This window comes from Rhinichthys klamathensis, unplaced genomic scaffold, assembly GCF_029890125.1.
Source record: "Rhinichthys klamathensis goyatoka isolate OS25496 unplaced genomic scaffold, OSU_Roscu_1.1 h1tg000169l_1, whole genome shotgun sequence".
Lineage (NCBI taxonomy): Eukaryota > Metazoa > Chordata > Actinopteri > Cypriniformes > Leuciscidae > Rhinichthys > Rhinichthys klamathensis.
Window position 1 is genome coordinate 2,673,616 of NW_026606700.1, and position 17,145 is coordinate 2,690,760.

Consider the following 17,145-nt stretch of genomic DNA (forward strand, 5'->3'; position numbering starts at 1 on the left):
AAGCATGGCAAGAAAATGTAACATTACAGAAGCTTATCTGGGAATATTCAGATTCGTGAAGTGAATGTCCACTGAATGTCGGCTGCAGTGTTCGATGTCAGACGCAAGACGGAAGAGTGTCTGTCAAATGGTACCAGCCAGTAGAGGAGAGCGTTCTTCATGATGCACATGCTCTCGCTCTTCATAGTGAGGATAATCGTAGAGATGGTTACTCTGAAGTACAGGCTGAACCCTCAGAGTGATTTTCTGGTCAAAAACACGGTTTGTTCAAACTTTACGATAATATAGAGACAAAAATATACAGAATTTAACATACAGTGTGTGTATGTGTTTAAATTGTATGAGAAGATGACTTAAAAAAAACTGGTGAACTGGTGATCATACCTGGAAATCATGCATGTACGTGAAGAAAAAGCAGATGAAGGAGAATGCCAGAGACCACTCTGCTGAAGCACTGACCTGGTGCGGTATAAAACCCTAAAATACAGTACAGTTTACATTTACATCTACGCATATCCATTAGCAATGCTGCAGAGCTGCAGTTTTATACACTCCTGGGCAAAAAAATAAATAAATATATATATATACATGGCAAAATATTTAGTGGTCTTTTAATGGTCTTAACCATTTTAATCACTGATCAGGAAATTAACAAGAATTGCACAGATAATGTAGATAAATGACCTTGGAATAGCCTTCCCCTTTATTTTCTTGAAATGTGTAAGCTGTGTGGGTAAACTTGCAGACAGCTTTTTACAGGAAGTTGTTCAAGAGTGTTGTTCCACCCAATTTTAACGACTTCAAATAGTTCATGAGTAGTTGAAAAATGTCTCCCGGTTCGTTTAAATTTAATTCTGAGCGACCAAATATTCCCTATACGATTCAAGTCTAGGCTCTGACCAGGCCAAAACTTGAGCCTGATTGGTTGATCTTGGTTGTCTTTGCAATTTGGGCAGGAGCGCTGTCTTGTTAAAAAATAACATCTGATCATTCCTCTTTAGATAACTTTTCATTTCTGGGAAGCAAGCCATTCTCCAATATTCTCCTGTACTCCAAACAAAGCATTAAATGAATTTTCACAGTGAAGTTGCTCACCAATACCAGCAGCTAAAAAGGCTCCTCTTCCTCTATCCTTCACTGTGCTAGAGATGCATTTATTATTATATTTCTCACCAGGCTTTCGAAGACACCGCTCTGGAGCATCATCATGCAACACGTGTTTTATTGTGATGGGGTAGTATATTTGAAATATTAAAAGTAAAGCACATCATCTGTCTTACTCTCTCCCAGTGTAACTTATTAGGGACATCCACACCAGGCAGGTCATCATACATTAGCACAAAGGATATGAAAACTGACAGATTTAGTCAAAGAAGCAGAACAGGTGTATAACTACTGGCACAACTGGCTAATAATAAATATAGACAATCATATATTGAGGAAAAGGATACGTGTAATTATGCTAATGAGCGTCCACATTCCCACAGCCATACGCGCCCATAGAATTCCTCTGCCATGGAAACGCGGCTGCATGCGGTATGACATGCCGGTCTGAATCAGGATATACGATGTCCCAGGGCCGAAGGTCAACCCCGCCCCAAAAAGGTGGATGGATATCATATCTGTTTTCTGAAAGAATAAAAAACAAAAACATAACATCTCACAGTTTCAGAGAAAAAAATATTAAACGGATTGACCATAGAATCAAAAGTGTGTGTTTCACCTGGAAGTTGGCCACAACACACATCCCTACAGTGCTGAAGATGCCCATCAGGAGGCCTGTGTAGTTCAGCAGCTGTAAGCCCGACTCAGAGGCCGAAATTAAAGCCTCAACTTGTTTATATCGTACATACATGGTGCCCAACCCTGCAAACACACAAATGGGAGAGCGGGAATTATGTAGTCCTCTACATCCTCCCAAAATATCCGCGCTGACATTTTTTTTTTTTAAATCTTTGGTTTTAGTTTTTGACAAAAAATGAATCAAACATACATAATTCTCAAGTTATCTCCCCTTTAGAAGTTACATATGTTTTATGTGTGTTGCTTTTGGCCTGATTTGGTTGCAAAAAAAAAAGTTTCATTTTGTCTCCATTTTTAAACAAAACATTTAATTTTGTAATCATTTTGTTGAGATTTTTAATTTACAAAGCATGGCTGCAATGAATACATCTGCCTTAATAAATTGTAGTTCATTTTTATCCGACTCCATTAAGTTATAATTGAGCTGTTCATATGTCAAAGATGCTTGAGGCAACATTTCAAAGTAATTAAACTCTCACAGCTGCGATGTTAAGAGAGAGAGACTGAAAAGACGCAGGTAATTCACACACTAATCTCTCATCTCTCTCGATAATGATTTCAAATAAATATAATTCATTCATTCAAATAAATGTAATCTTACGCACTACTTTATCTCTGTGTCTGATTAAAAGCAGGCAGAATGCTAATCTAACCAGTAACTGACAAAACTAACCATCATTTTTACCCTTCTGGTCGCATATTGCGCTGCAAACATCAACACTTCAACTATAGGAACACTATTAAAAGTTATTTCAAAATGTAAAAAAAACAACAAAAAAAACAAGTTAACTTATTATTGAACTAAAACCCTTTGGTAGCAATTTGAAGCAAAAATTCAGAACTCTAGTGGAAAAGATGCGCCGCATTACCTAGGAAAGCTGAGATTGACAGCATGAAGCCAAACACACAGCGTTCAGGAACCTCAGTGCCCGTGTCACTACAAGCAAAATGAGAAATGCAAAGTATGACAGATGGAAATAAAAACAGATTTTGAATCAGTCAACAAAATCTGGAAGAAAGAGGTGGTGTTTCACAGAATGTTTCTGATCTACAGCCATCAAACTCTTAAAAGTGAATACTATAATATAGTGAATACACACAAAATGCAAGATTTTTCACCCCATACATCCATCCCAGGTATTCATTCTAGGATTGTCACGTTACCAAAATTTCAGTAGTAAGTAGGCTACTAATACCAGCCAAATTTCATGGGGATTTTTTTTCGTACTAATTTTTCTTTAAAAAAATGCTAGGTTGCAAATAAGGAAAAACCCACACTTGGGTTAAAAAAATATAGTTAAAACATTGTAACCAATGTTTTTATTGTTTTTTATAGCAAAACAAACTGTAACTGTTTTGTTTTAATAATTTTTTAAAAAACATTTAACAACTTGAAAATAATGTATAGGCCTATTAACTAAATTAAATTAATAAATAATACATTAAAAGGCTGTAATTGTAACATTTTCGTATAGACTTGGTACTGAAGTACAGATACTTGACAACCCTAATTCATTCAATAAGGTTGCTCTCCATAAAATGTTTCTCACTGACCATTTTTAAATCTTAAAGGGATAGTTCACCCAATAATTAAAAATTTTGTCAATCATTTACTGACCCTCCAGTTGTTCCAAACCTGTATGAATTTCTTTCTTCTGCTGAACACAAAAGAAGATATTTTGAAGAATGTTGGCAACCAGACAGTTTACGGTAGCCATAGCTATTTTTTCCCCATACTATGGAAGTCAATACCATTGACCGTTTGGTAACTGACATTCTTCAAAATATATTCTTTTGTGTTCAGCATAAGAAAGTAAATGATTACAGAATTTTCTTTTTTTTTTAGTGAACTATCCCTTAAAATGATGCATGACTGCTCATAGACATCTGGTACTGAAAACTGAAAAAGCAGTAATCTTTCAGGATCTTACCTTATGTATGGAAAGAGCAGGTCAGCATGGCCCAACACGACCGCTGTGGCATAAGAGATGAGGAACGTAGCAGATGACCAGGTCACCAGAGCCACCGGTAGAGCACAAAGCCCCCGCTGAAACCACCACATACTGCCCTCACATAGGGCCGGTCAGAGGAAATTCACTTACTGAGGTCACCAACATGAAGAAGAATCACTAACACATGAAACATGGAGCTTAAAGGTCAAATCAACCCAACAGATAAACAGAGAAAGTTACACACACATTGAGGACAGGATACACATCAAAACTGAACAAAACCAACGCACTTATTTCCTCATGCAAACACAGAAATCAGGGGACGACAGGTCCAAACGAAAAGGAGATGAACATCATCTGATGAAGCTGAATTAGTTACACAGAAGTTATTGTCCACAAACACAGAAACATAGAGAAGAAACATGTTAGTAGTTCAGAGGGGGTTAGTGCCCGTGGAATCTGAAGTCTTACACTGGTCGGGTGTGTTTTTGTGAGATGCTCTCCCTAAAGTCCTGTGACCAAAGTCAGCTGACTACGTCAGCGTGATTTCACTTTCTGCACTCAAGAGAAATGAACACTCACACACACTCACTGTATCCTCTGCACACGGTCACCTCTGAAGGCCGGTGTGTTAACCACACTGGATATAGCTCACATATGCTACACTGACGGCCTAAAGTTTGGAATAATTAAAAAAAAATGTAATGTTTGTGAAAGAAGTCTCTTATGCTCAATCTATTTGATGAAACATACAGTAAAAAAAAGTAATATTGTGAAATGTTTCAGGTTTGTTGAAGGCGATTATATCAACAGTTTTATAGTAGGCCTATTGTAGAATAAGTGCAGGGATTTTATTTTGGATTAAAAAGTCTTCCACTTGGAAAGAGCCACTGTGGTCAGAAAGGCCTCACAAAACACTATAGGTTGGTTAGTGTTTGGGGCAGTAACTGCTCCACAGTGCAGATGATTCATTTGTGAAATACTGTAATTTCTTGAAACACTGTTCATTTACAAAAAGCAGAGTAATACAGAGTTTAATAAAATACCAAAGTGGTTATGAAATTCCAAATACATGCATGACTTAATAAAGAGAATATGAACTGGTTATTTAGAATAAAGGCCCATTCACACAAAGAACGACAACTATAAAGATGGCTATAACGAGGACTATATTAGCGTTCACACCAGCAGACAGCATCGTAGCGCGCGCTGCAGATATGTCGTCTGCCTCTTTAAATGCTCGCGCTCTTAAAGCGGGATGGATTCTGATTTGTTTTTAGCGTTCATCACTCAATTGGAAAAAAAAATGTTCTGAAAGTGATTCCAGCCATACCGTTTCTCTGTGCTGCTATTGTAGTTGTGGTGCGAACTCTGCTATTCTTTTCTATTTAGAACGACTTTTAAAACTGTCTTTGTGGTTACGCTTAGTTATCGTCCTTGGCGTGAACGAGCCTTAAATCTGCACTACGCATATTTAAATATCTTCCCATGTTAAAAATACAGTAGCCTACTTGCCATATCACTACAGCCCTCACCGAATACATACTTCTGCTTTTATATTTACATGATTTTAATGTTTTACCATTTATTTTTACACTATGATGCTCAAAAAAACCAAAACACATTTGCATTGCACTCCAAGGTACTTCAAAGAATACCACAGTACTACTATGGTACAAAAACCATGGAATGTTTTTGCTAGTATAAGAATTATACTAAAACAAACTGAGGCAGTGATCAAGAAATCTGCTAACATAAATATAACAATCTTTATTTCATGACCATTAATCTATTAAAAAGAAAGGTATTTGCCGTAAATCAACAAAACAACAAAATCCTGGTCAAAGTACAAATTAATACAAATATGCAAATGCAGTTGCAGCGACAGACATCATTTTCTTCAACTATGTGTGTCTTGCAACTTTGGTTGACCTCAGCGTGTCCCCGGTGAACGGATGATGCTTAAAAAAAAGGGAGAAGCACAAATACACAGAAACCCACTGACATAAGATTCACAACAGGATTAAAACATTTCCAATCAAAGACTCGCACCCATAGACTAAAATAACATGTACAAGCAACTGCTCAGAGGTAGATGCAAAACAATAACGCGTTTTGAGAAATTTACATTGAGCTTGGCCACTCTGTTCATATTCTACCCTGGGAAGCACCCGATACAGAACTGCAGGGTTTATGTCTATTGTTTTGCAAAAATCCAGTTTCCTCTGAAACAAATTAGCATGAAGGTAGAAAAAATAATATATATAATGACTGATTTAGCTATACGAACTCAATGAAACAAGCAGGTATATGAAATTGCATCTTTGTCGAGTTTGATGCTGTGAACATAATTTACTTGCAAACAAAATACGATTTACACGAGAGGCTAAAAAAATATCAAAATCGCTGAGTCCAACTTTTACTGTGCATAGGAGTATAACGACAGTGACAAATAAAAGGCACAAAAATAATTTAGCACAGGTTATCACATTAACTAAAGTATTTAGTCCACAAACACGATTTTTAGGTTTTAATAATCTATTATTAAAGGTTCACATATGTACAGTGTAACTCATAACCATTCTAGACGTCTTCCTTGGCCCCAGTTATTATTAGGAAAATATGGCACTATCAAAAAACTGTTTCTAATACAGTTTTTATTATTTAGTGACATGGGCATACCTAAGTAATAATAATAGTTCCCTCCAAAACACAACACACACAAAGAAACATATGCATAGAAAGAAAAACTGTATCTATACATAACGTATAAATTAGTTAACCGAATGACATCAGAGAGGCTGAATTAGCATTATGTGAAATTCTTGATGTTTCTGCAATATTGATGGAAACACCTGTGGCTTGTTTTTCATGTCAATGTTATCTCTTACCTCTCTAAAAGCTCTCTGCTCCTCTCAGACAACAGCACAGCTTTGTATTGGCAACAGTGATGTGTACTGGTGTGTAAGTTTGTAAGTAAATGGCCGCAAAGTTCACAATTAATACCTATGGCATTCTGTAATTATTACATAATTACATTCAGATGTATCGTTGGTCGTAAACGGATTAAATTATACACTGCTGGCCAAAAAAAAAAAAAAAAAAAAACACAAAACAAACATTAAAACTGAAAAATATAACAACTTTGGACATTCGTAGTTGTGGCCTCTGTGGCAGATCTTCTATTCTTCGACTTACAAACAAACTGGCAAAACAAAACTGGTCATCTAACATTGCAATACTGGCAACTGAATGGTGTTATAACCGTTGGATGCCTATTCTTTTTAACATTCCCTTTCAGCCTTCAAATATCCTCTCTTCATTACGAGAACAAAGTTTGTAAATGCAGCCATTTGGGCTCGGTCTCTGTGAGTTGTGTTTTACATTCACTGAAGTGCGTGACCTACTGGAGGTGTTTGAGGAGCAGGGGTTAGTGGTGATTTTTGCTGTCTGCCTGAACTCTGGATGGAGATGGAGGCTGGATGCTGAAGACACGGATGTTTAAGTGTGTGGCGATCTGGTTACACACACTCACGCAGTACCGCACCAGATCAAACGCTGACAGCACCTACGAGCAAAAAGGAAAACGTTCAAGCATGGCAAATGCATTTTTGATACTGCAAGATGAAAAATTTTAAAGCAGCAAACCGTTTGAGCTTTTTAAGAGGTATGCTTTTTGAGGTTAAATAAAAGGTGAAGATCATGATCAGAGCCACGATCTACCAGGCTCAGCTACAACTACAGTGTTTGAGGGCGGGTCGAAGTAGACAAACCTCATTCACAATCAATTTTGCTTCTGTATTCAGACATATTTCTAAGTGAAACAAGATGTTCAATGAGAGGTGGAAGTTTTGCATTTGGTGAGCTAATAAAATATGTAAACTCAAATCAATATTTTGTGTAGTTATTTAATTATGTCATCCGGGAGACATTTATTAAGAAAGTAAATAGTGTCAATTTTAGTATCATGTTTGTTTGTTTTTTATGTGATTTTAGTTGACGGTATCTGAATGACCTTTTTTTCAACTTAGTTTCAGTAGACCGTGGAAGTAGCTTTGCGATGTGAAAATTAAAGCATGTCTGCATACTACACTGAGCTCTTTATTTCAAAAGAGCAAGGAGAATCAATGTTTTCGGACAGATCCTGAACGTACCAGAGCGACCCACAGAAGACAGTACTCATTAATGAAACTGTTGAAGTACTGATTCAGAAACAGCAGCGCTGGTCCGGTGAAGGCCAGGTCATTACGCGGCATTTCACTTTTTGTCATATGAGCAACCTGGAAAACAAACCAGATGTGATTTTAGTGACATTTAGATTAACTGATACTAATGCTGACAGATATTTAAAAGATATGAACTACAGACAACAATGTCAATTATTTATGCTAAAATGTGCAGAAAATCTTACTAACTGCAATGTTATGCTTGCGTGCAGCTCAAGGCATAATTCTTCCTACCAGTTATAAAAAGCAAGCTAAGACCAAAAGTTCAGGTAGAGGCAGGGCCTGACATTAACTTTTTTGCTCACCAGCCAGTGTGGCTAGTGGTTTTCCAAAGTCACTAGCCACAATTTTAACATAAATACCATGGAGGAAAATAGGCATTTTTAATATTATCTCAAAATTTGGCAGCAGGGATATTATGCTGCTGTCAGTTTAAGACCTGACGCACAGATCCATTAGCCTGACTACGTCAGACTTCATACTTCCGCTCAATTTCAGTTCGCTTCTGTACTCAGTCTGCGATAGCGACCTATCTCTCAGTTTTCCTCCGGCCTGAAAACAGCCGGCCAATCAACGAACAGAGGGCGGGCTGAGAGCTGTGACGTAGACACTAAGCGCCGAGTTTAAGATTGTATTTTAGGTTAGGGAAATCGAAAACGACCGCGGATATGGAGATACGGGATGAAATTCGCTCTGTTGTGGAGAATATTTCCGGCATTTGCAAACTGAAGCCTGAACAAGAAGAGTGTTTGTTAAACATTTTGAATGGAGGTGATGTTTAAGTTGGAGAGAGAGGTGATTGCGTTATGTGATTGGCTTACGGGTAACCAATGATTTTATACTTCAGACAAGAAAACATTGCACTTATTGTTTCAGATGCCTTTTTAAAAGACTACAATTAAAACATCTCTATATTATATATCAAATTCAACCCGTCAAAGGGGCTAGTTGGAGTGACTGCGTTACACGCCACTGCTGAAATAAACCAGCATTTGGCGGGTGTTAATGTCGAGCCCTGGGTAGAGGTATATCAATAATCTGCCAGTAGTATTCATGTCTTAGGAGCAATTTATTATAGTACTTATTTAGTGAAGCTGAAATAAATACAGTATACTGATGCCATAAACTTACCACCAGTCTGTTGGTGATTTTGGCCGAGACAAACCCAAAAGCTAAGATGTATAGACAGGGATGTCTCTCAAAGAGCTGCACCGATGACTTCTTATAGATCATTAGAGCAAGTGTGATGACCACTCCTATATGGAAGGATGGAGACAAAACGCTTGTTCCCTAATAAAAATAAAATAAAAAAGGTTGTGCCACTAATTTAGACTTCATATAGTAACAAGCTTTTTTTTTTTTAACTCATAACATATGTATTTATAATAAACAATGCAAATGCCTGACACATACTATTTAAAAAATATATATTTATCAAATGTTAATTCAATTTAAAAAACAGGTTACTTGTGGAATTAAACAGAAATAAAATTAAATTAAATAACAGAAAATTATTAAAAGACATTGCCATTTTTATTTTTAATCTTTTTGCATTTTTTTTCACACACCTTAGCTTTAACTTACCGCAATAGTTGATCCATTTTTGCCCATTCCACCTGTGAAAATGACCCGGAAGTAGTTTGTGCAGGAGAAAACGGCACCCAGAAGAGTGAAAATGGCTGGTATTATTTTAGCCTGGATATTCATCACAGGGATCTGAAAGATTAAAAACAAATCCCTGATGTCCTGTTTCATTATAGCAGCATATACTGCAGCATGTGCTAATAAACAGAATGATATCATCCGCTGGTGTGGACAATATAGTTATCGTTCTTGGTGTGACCGGGCCATAAATGTTTAAAATGTAAGGGATTCTGCATTTCCCTCAACACATGCAGCATGCTAGAGATTTCCTGATCATGATATATAGATTAAGCACATTTGTCCTTGAGCATATGCTTTAATCAACTGACAAAAATGTGAAAGAATTAAGATTGATTTAAATTACCACAGACTCCCAAAAAGCTGTTCCTCCAATGGCAGCCAGTAAGTACATGGTTATAATGAAGATTTGTACTTCAGTCACATCAATTCTGCACAAGCAGAGAGCAAAGAGAGATTAAAAGAAGAAATGAAGTTAGTTATGTATTAATCTCATTCTTTCTATATGTAGTGCTTTATCAATAGTACAACAGCTGTCTGAAAACTGGCGGTTTCCCATGAGTAGACCAGACCGTTCAAATATAATATTTGGGTAACACTTTCGATTAGGGAACACATATTCACTAATAACTAGGAGTTTTCCCCTCAATAAACTCCTAATTACTGCTTATTGATAGTAAGTTGTTGTTGTAGTGGTTATGTTTAGGTATGGGGCAGCATTAAGGGATGTAGAACATGGTCGTGCAGAATAAGGCATTATTATGTGCTTTACAAGTACAAATAAACAGCCAATATGCTAGTATAATGCATGCTTATAAGCAACTAGGTAACAGTGAATAGTGTTCCCTAATCTAAATCTTTGTGTACTGAAAGTAAAGGACAGGAGCCATGAATTGTGATTAAAAGGTGAGTTTTCACTCACATGCCAAAGCGCAGTGTTCCAGAAACATACGTCTGCCAGTGGGCACAATAAAACATGAACATGCCCACAAAACAACAGAAAAACATCCAGTCAGGGTGAGTACCCATCTGAACTGCTATACATGTGCCCAGGATCACAAACACTGCATCAGAGAAAGACAGGAAACAACAATACAGGCGTCAGTAAGACATTCGCATGTACATATGGCCATCTATCGAGGGATGCACAGAAATCTTGCCAAAAATATGACCAAAAACGTACTTTAACATTGTATAAGAGATGGAAAACAAAGCAGTGTACATAAGATCCATGCAATCATTGCCTTAACATACTCATTGTTTAGCTAACCAGCATAGCTAACCCCATGATTTGTATTATCTAAGAAGTGTACCTTTCTGGAGATTACATTGAAACAGTCACCTCTGATAACAGATTACTCTTATTTGTAATGTAGAAACATGCATTTTCTGTAAAGCTGCTTTGAAACGATATGTAATGTTATGTGAAAGCGCGATTCAAATAAATGTGAATGTAACTGGATCTAATAGAAATGTCTGATGGAAAAGAATTAGCAAAGTCATTTTTCCACTATATATATATATATATATATATATATAAATAGTCTAGATGTTATTTTAGTAATGCCAAGAAATATATTATAATAGTAGCCGACTGTATTTGCATACACAAACGTGAGCCGACCTGTAGAAAGGGAGTCACAGCCGTGGTCAAACAGCTCGCCGAGTGGCGTGCTGCTATTGGTCCGTCGTGCCTGCTTCCCATCTATGGCATCCAGTGATTGGTAGATGAACAGACCCAAAGCACAGGCTAAGTATGCCCACGTTGGTGCCTGAAAAAGACAGACTAATTTAAATAAAACGGGCTTAAATTTCTGTCGACTTGGATGCTTTTCACAGATTTTGTGAGCCAATGACCAACATTCAACTTCATACTAACAGCCACAAAGGTGGTGGACATTAAAGTTGTTCTTTTATCCCTAATAAATACGAATGGTACTGGAGAGAGAGAGTGTCGTATTGCAGACTTTAGCAATGTGGTTGTTTTTCATAGCAGCAGGACTCATAAGACCGTTATATCTGATAAACAGAGACTGTTACAGCCGACAGAACAAGCTGTCTGACAATACACCGTATCTCATCACGCTGTTTAACAGACCACAGCAATTATCTCCTCAGTAGAGCTCAGAATATAATCAATTATGGCCTTCATAGACTACATGTGAGGCAGGGTAAGATGTAAAACCAAGACTTTATTGCAATCGCATATTCATAATTACATTAGAACTGATATTAAAAGACCACATCCTACTAGTGACTATTTCAATAGCTAGGCTATTAAATATTCATTAGTGGAATTAAACTGATATAAAAATTGACAAAAAGGTCACGTCCTAATTGTGACCCCTAAATCAATTTAAAAATGATAATGAAACTAAAACTAAAACTGACATAAAAGGACAAAAAAAGAGAGAGACAGTGTTCTAATGGTGACCACTGTAACAGAAGTTAAATATTCATAATTAAATAAAACTGATTATAAATCATCAAAAAGGTCTTGTCCTAATGGTAACCACTGTAATAGCCACTAAACAATCTAAACAAACTAAAAAGACCATATTCTCATGGTGACTACAAAAATAGCTTCTAAATATTCATAAGTGGACTGAACTGATATTAAAATCAACAAAAAGACAATGTCGTGATGATGACCACTGCAATAACTATTTAATATTCATAATTATTAGACTGAAAACTATATTACAAAAAACATTTCCTAATGCAATAGCGGGTTGTTAAATATGCATAATTAAAATAAAACCGGTTGAAATCTATTGAAAAAGTCCACATTCTACAATAAAAGCTACTAAATATTCATAAGTAGGCTGAACTGAACAACAACACCAAATGGTTACCACTGCAACAGCTACTAAATATTCATAATTAGATTCAAATCAATTTTAAAATGAACAAAAAGACAATGTCCTGATAATGACCACTGCAATCACTACTAAATATTTAGAATTAGACTAAAACTGATATTAAAACTAGCAAAAGACCAAATGCTACTGGTGACTACTGTAACACCTACTAAATATTCATAACTGATATTAAAATCAACAAAAATGACTAAGACCTAATGGTGACCACTGCAAATGCTGCTAAATAATTAATAATAATTCAAATAACTGCTAAAAATTCTGCTAAACTCCTTTAAACTTAACTATGATGATAGTCTGCATTTTACCGCTGTTAGTAGGTGAAAATAAAATTAATTAGGAGGTGATTTGTAGTTGATTCATCTAACCAATAATGCAATATACTGAAACAGTGATAATTTAAATAAAGCATAAGCATACCTGTTCGGTGGCAGTAGGGCAGTAGTATACCAGTATCAGAGTGGTGATAATATTGGTAGCAAGTCCCACTATAGTGATGAGGTTCGGAGCCATCCAGAGAGGCACTTTGCTCACCAGCCAGCACCAGTATCCCTGCATGAAGGACTCCATGACGGACCGTCCCGCACTGCTGTACTGATGATCCTCCAGCCGTTTCAGCTGCTGCCGGGACAGACGGGATACGGGAAGCTCCATCAGCTTGGTCAGGAGGCCGGAGCACTCTTCTCCAGTTGCCACGGTCAGGTCACGGGCCACAGAGGAACTGGTTTCAGAATCGGGCTGAGCCCGGACAGGTCTCTTGTGTGAGCTCATGCTTCTCTGAGGATCTATGTGGATGTGGTGAGTGCCTAATCCACAATGAGTTTATGGGATTAGATCTATGGGAACACAACCATTAGCATGCAGAAATTAATATGGAACAACTCTGACACCACTGGAAAACAGGAATTGATATTTAACTAAATGTTTTTGTGGGGTGGAGTAATAGGTAACTGCCATTTAGTAAATGATTTCCATACAAAGAACAAGTTGCACTAAGATCTGAAAAAATCTATAGTTAAATGTATTACTCAGGGACAACAGAGAATATCCATTTGGACAAAAACAATCTGCATGAACCAATTCAGTCTGGCTTTCGTCCTCTCCACAGTACAGAGAGTAGTGAAGGACCTCCTCCTCGCCTCTGATACTGGTGTCCTCCGCCTTCTGGTCCTCTTAGACCTGAGTGCAGCTTTTGATATGGTTTGCTATTCTGTACTCCTGTCATCTAAATGCTATCGGTATTACTGGAACTGTCCTTCAGTGGCTAAGCTCATATCTCTGACATGCAACAATTCATTAGCATTAATAAACACAAATCTCGTTCTGTCACAGTTTCCCGTGGAGTGCCTCAAGGATCTGTTCTTGGTCCACTTCTATTTTTAATCTACATGCTTCCTCTGGGTCAGATCATCTGGCATCATGGTCTTAAGTTCCACAGTTATGCTGATGATACACAAATCTATCTAGTCTAATTCTGTTTTTCCTCCCCCTTCAATTACATCTAATTACAATTACAAAACTTCTTAAAACTGAATACTGAAAAAAAAGAGAAAAAAAAACATCCTTTTAGTCGGCCCTAAATCCCTTGTCTCCTCCCAACATGACTTCTCAATTCAAATTGAAGGTGTTATAGTTTATCCTTCACCTACTAGAAGCAATACGGGGGTACAATTTGATTCTAAATGATGCTTTAAACCCCATATCAATCAGCTTGTTAAGTCTTGCTTTTTTCCATCTTCATATTGCCCGTATACGACCTTCGTTAAACCTCAAAGATGTTGAAACTGTTGTCCATGCTTTTATAACCTCACGTCTGGACTATTGCAACTCTTTGTTTTACGGCCTACCCACTAAAGTTTGCAACTAATTCAAAACTCAGCTGCTCGTGCTCTTACATTTAACAAAAAAACAGCTCACATCACTTCCATTCTACAGCAATTGCATTGGCTCTCCGTTATCTTTCGCTTTCAGTTTAAAATACTTGACCTAGTTGTCAAGGCTTGTCGTGGTTTAGCACCTTCTTAACTTTCAGAATGAATACACCCTCATGTCCCTGCCCGTACTCTGAGATCGAGTTCTGAGAACTTGCTTGCAGTACCTAAGTTCAAACTATCTACTGTTGGTGGTAGGGCATTCAGATCACTGTCTGTCTGCCTGTTCATATTGTTGTTTTCTGATTGTATATTTGTATTCATCAACATTATGTAAAGTGTCCTTAGGTTCTTAAAAGAGCTATATAAATATATGTATTTTTTATCAGTCTCTCAGATCATTGTAGATGAATTTTGGCCCACTCTTCTTCACAATGTTGCTTCAGTTCATTGAGGTGTGCTGGCATTTGTTTATACACAATTCTCTCAAGGTTCCCGCCACAGCTTTACATCTGGTTGAGGTCTGGACTTTGACTGGTCCATTGCAACATCTTGATTCTTTTCTTTTTCAGCCATTCTGTTGTAGATTTGCTGGTGTTTGGGATTCATTGTCCTGTTGCATGACCCAATTTCAGCCAAGCTTTAGCTGTCGGACAGATGGCCTCACAATTGATTCTAGAATACTTTGGTACAGAGGAGTTCATGGTCGACTCAATGACTGCAAGGTGCCCAGCAGGCCCTGTGGCTGCAAAACAACCCCAAATCATCACCCTTCCACTACAGTGCTTGACAGTTGGTGAGGTGTTTGCGCTGATATGCTGTGTTTAGTTTTCGCCAAATATGGCGCTGTGCATTTTGGCCAAACATCTCCACTTTGGTCTTGTCTATCCAAAGGACACTGGAGGCGTTCTCCTGGCAACCCTTTCAAACATGCCAAACTTGTCCAGTCTATTTCTAATTGTACTGTCATGAACTTTAACATTTAACATGTTAATCGAGGCCTGTAGAGTTTGAGATGTAGCTCTTGGGTGTTTTGCGATTTCTCTGAACATTGCACGGTCTGACCTTGAGGTGAATTTGCAGGAAAGCCCACTCCTGGGAAGATTTTCCAAGTTTTCCACTTGTGAATAATCCTCACTGTAGAATGATGGACTTCAAATGGTTTAGAAATGGCCCTATAACCCTTCCCAGATTGATGGGCAGCAACAATGGCTTCTCTAAGATCATTGCTGTTGTCTTGAATGCACCAGACCAGCAAACTGCCAAAAACTACAGCTTTTATATAGTTGGTCACGCTTGCTGATGATCAGTTAATCAAAGGCATTTGATTAGCAGCGCCTGACTGCAACTTACCCTCTTAATTCCTATGGAAGGGTGTACTTAGGTTTTCACACATGGCTTCTCCATTTTGGCCTAATTTTTGTTGAATAAATAATGACACAGTGTAATATGTTATGTGTTGTTGTTCATCTGAGGTGGTATTTACCTAACTTTAAGACCTTCCAAGGACTAGATGATTTTTGTTATGTCCTGATTTGAAAACCATAGAATTCAAAAGGTTGTACTTTCTTTTACACATGACTGTGTGTATATATATATACATGCACAATTCAGATTTCATTATAGCAGATGTCCTACCATGCTTTTATACTTTAAGTGAGGCCTCTTAAAATACTAAGCTCAACAACAACAAAAAATGATGTGTAATTTAATATGATCTTCACGGTCAAATTCCCTATCACAGTCCCTATCAAATTTTACATACATTTTTATTTCAGGCAATATAATAAATGTGATATAAATAATTCAACAGTAAACCCATTTTAGAGTCAGTGTGATTAATAAAATTCGGTTGAGCTCAACAATACATGCCACCCCAATACACCTGATACTAAAGAAAAAGGGCAGGACAGAAAGATAAGAGAAATGATTCATTGGGATCTAATAAAACCAAACCCTTGCAATGTGGCATTGATCTGTCTTGTATGTTTTATGAAGTACTCACCACTTGACTGTATTTATGAGATCTGTAACAGCCCATTAAAATCCTTCTACTGGATGATGACGTCAGCTTGATAACAGTATGAGTGACGTCGTCAACTTGATGGCGATCTGTCAAACGTGTCAGGCAATATTAGAAATGTGACATACGTTTATAATTGTAATTACATTAAGCACATGTTTAGAGGCAGCGTTATTAATAAAGTTGTGAGCAACAGTACCTTTGTTTACGTGGTGAAGATGCCTTCTCTTCTCGCAGCATTACCCTGGAGATGCCCGTGTGATGCCAAAAGTTGAATTCTTAAATAAATGATAAATAACTCAGATGAGGAAATGCCAAGACGAACAACCGTTCGCTTGAAGGGGGAGAGGCTTTGGTGAAGGGTCGTTAACCGACGGCAGCGCAAACGGCGTAGATGAGATGCAGAGGCGTGAAAAACGCTTCGATAAAGAAACGACAACACCTTCCGGAAGTAGGCATTTCAAAATAAAAGAAAAATATCAAATTTAAATTAAATTAATCAGATATGTTCATTTTTAAATTTCATAATTTAAATGTGGAATTAAAAAACGAACAGCCATTAATTCGTACAGAAATAAATAGTGTTAGTTAGGTTTCTTATAGATGTCAGCAATGAGTACAAACCATATTGCTTGAAATGAAAGGCTAATAGAAACTAATAGTGAAAATGTGACGGTACTTACACAGTTTGTTCTAGGGCTGTTATTGCTTTTCATACTGCCCTTATTG

General features: G+C 37.2%; 2 protein-coding genes across 4 annotated transcripts; both read right to left on the reverse strand.

The window, feature by feature from the left end:
• Window positions 1-39: 39 nt before the first annotated feature.
• LOC130091672 (DNA damage-regulated autophagy modulator protein 2) lies at window positions 40-7,302 on the reverse strand. 2 transcript variants are annotated; one of them, XM_056259696.1, is made up of 8 exons: window positions 7,163-7,302; window positions 3,735-3,932; window positions 2,673-2,740; window positions 1,724-1,866; window positions 1,452-1,629; window positions 1,281-1,354; window positions 385-477; window positions 40-246 (listed from the first exon to the last, which is right to left on the reverse strand). In XM_056259696.1, the coding sequence occupies exons 2-8, from the start codon at window positions 3,863-3,865 to the stop codon at window positions 124-126; spliced, it is 810 nt and encodes a 269-aa protein (XP_056115671.1). In that variant the 5' UTR covers window positions 3,866-3,932; window positions 7,163-7,302; the 3' UTR covers window positions 40-123. The 2 variants fall into 2 exon arrangements, with proteins under 2 accessions (XP_056115671.1, XP_056115670.1); XM_056259695.1 differs by lacking the exon at window positions 7,163-7,302 and adding an exon at window positions 4,227-4,572.
• cept1a (choline/ethanolamine phosphotransferase 1a) lies at window positions 6,691-16,847 on the reverse strand. Of its 2 annotated transcripts, none has more exons than XM_056259694.1 (10): window positions 16,616-16,847; window positions 16,399-16,505; window positions 12,943-13,328; window positions 11,268-11,415; window positions 10,566-10,707; window positions 9,990-10,074; window positions 9,566-9,697; window positions 9,113-9,271; window positions 7,910-8,035; window positions 6,691-7,323 (listed from the first exon to the last, which is right to left on the reverse strand). In XM_056259694.1, exons 3-10 carry the CDS (start codon window positions 13,291-13,293, stop codon window positions 7,186-7,188), a joined length of 1,281 nt encoding a protein of 426 aa, XP_056115669.1. In that variant the 5' UTR covers window positions 13,294-13,328; window positions 16,399-16,505; window positions 16,616-16,847; the 3' UTR covers window positions 6,691-7,185. The 2 variants fall into 2 exon arrangements, with proteins under 2 accessions (XP_056115669.1, XP_056115668.1); XM_056259693.1 differs by having other exon boundaries at window positions 12,943-13,358.
• Between the last annotated feature and the right edge of the window lie 298 nt (window positions 16,848-17,145).